The sequence below is a fragment of the Phaethon lepturus genome, unplaced genomic scaffold (genome assembly GCF_000687285.1).
Source record: "Phaethon lepturus isolate BGI_N335 unplaced genomic scaffold, ASM68728v1 scaffold20429, whole genome shotgun sequence".
NCBI lineage: Eukaryota > Metazoa > Chordata > Aves > Phaethontiformes > Phaethontidae > Phaethon > Phaethon lepturus.
The window spans coordinates 3,576-4,120 of record NW_010561491.1 but is presented as its reverse complement, the minus strand read 5'-3'; the positions used below and the strand labels follow the sequence as shown (position 1 = coordinate 4,120).

At 65.0% G+C, this 545-nt stretch overlaps 1 protein-coding gene across 1 annotated transcript in view; it reads right to left on the bottom strand.

The window, feature by feature from the left end:
• CRTAC1 (cartilage acidic protein 1) overlaps positions 1-545 on the bottom strand; it is a gene marked incomplete at its 5' end in the record, with an annotated part of 4,124 nt that overhangs the window by 427 nt on the left and 3,152 nt on the right. Inside the window, 3 exon segments of the mRNA XM_010294029.1 lie at positions 1-72; positions 335-377; positions 507-530. Coding sequence (XP_010292331.1) covers positions 1-72; positions 335-377; positions 507-530 — 139 coding nt within the window.

Below are 545 nucleotides of genomic sequence, written 5' to 3'. Positions count from 1 at the left end.
CGCCATACGGGTTGATGCAGACGGGCTTGTCCCGGGGGCAGATGAAGGGAAACTCTGTACACTCATCTGTGTCTGCAAGCAGAAAGGCCTTGGTGTGAGATGGTTGGACTGGGAGCTTGGGGTTGCCAGCCATGGCCCCTCCAGTACCCTACGCACAAGCCATGCCTCTGCCAGGAGGCTCACAGAACGGCCACGGCCAGCCTGCGGCACCCCTGCTGCCCCTCCATTGCTTGAGGCTCCAGCACAATGCCAGCCACATGCCCTCGTGCCCCCCGCGGGGCCGTGCTGCAGCATGCCGGCTGCAGGCATGCCTGTGCCCCCAGCAGCCACTCACCTACGCAGCGTCCGTTCTCGTGCTGGGAGAATCCCTGCCCGCACTGCATTTGGGGAGAAGCAGAGACCGCCAGGATGGGGAGAAATCAGCCCTGGGCAGCCACCGAGCCAGAGCTCAGCCCCTCATTCCTGCCCCCAAAGCATCCCACCCTGCACCCACACCTGGCCCTCACCTCCAGCGGGGCAGGCACCAGTTGCTCCCCCCCATCCAA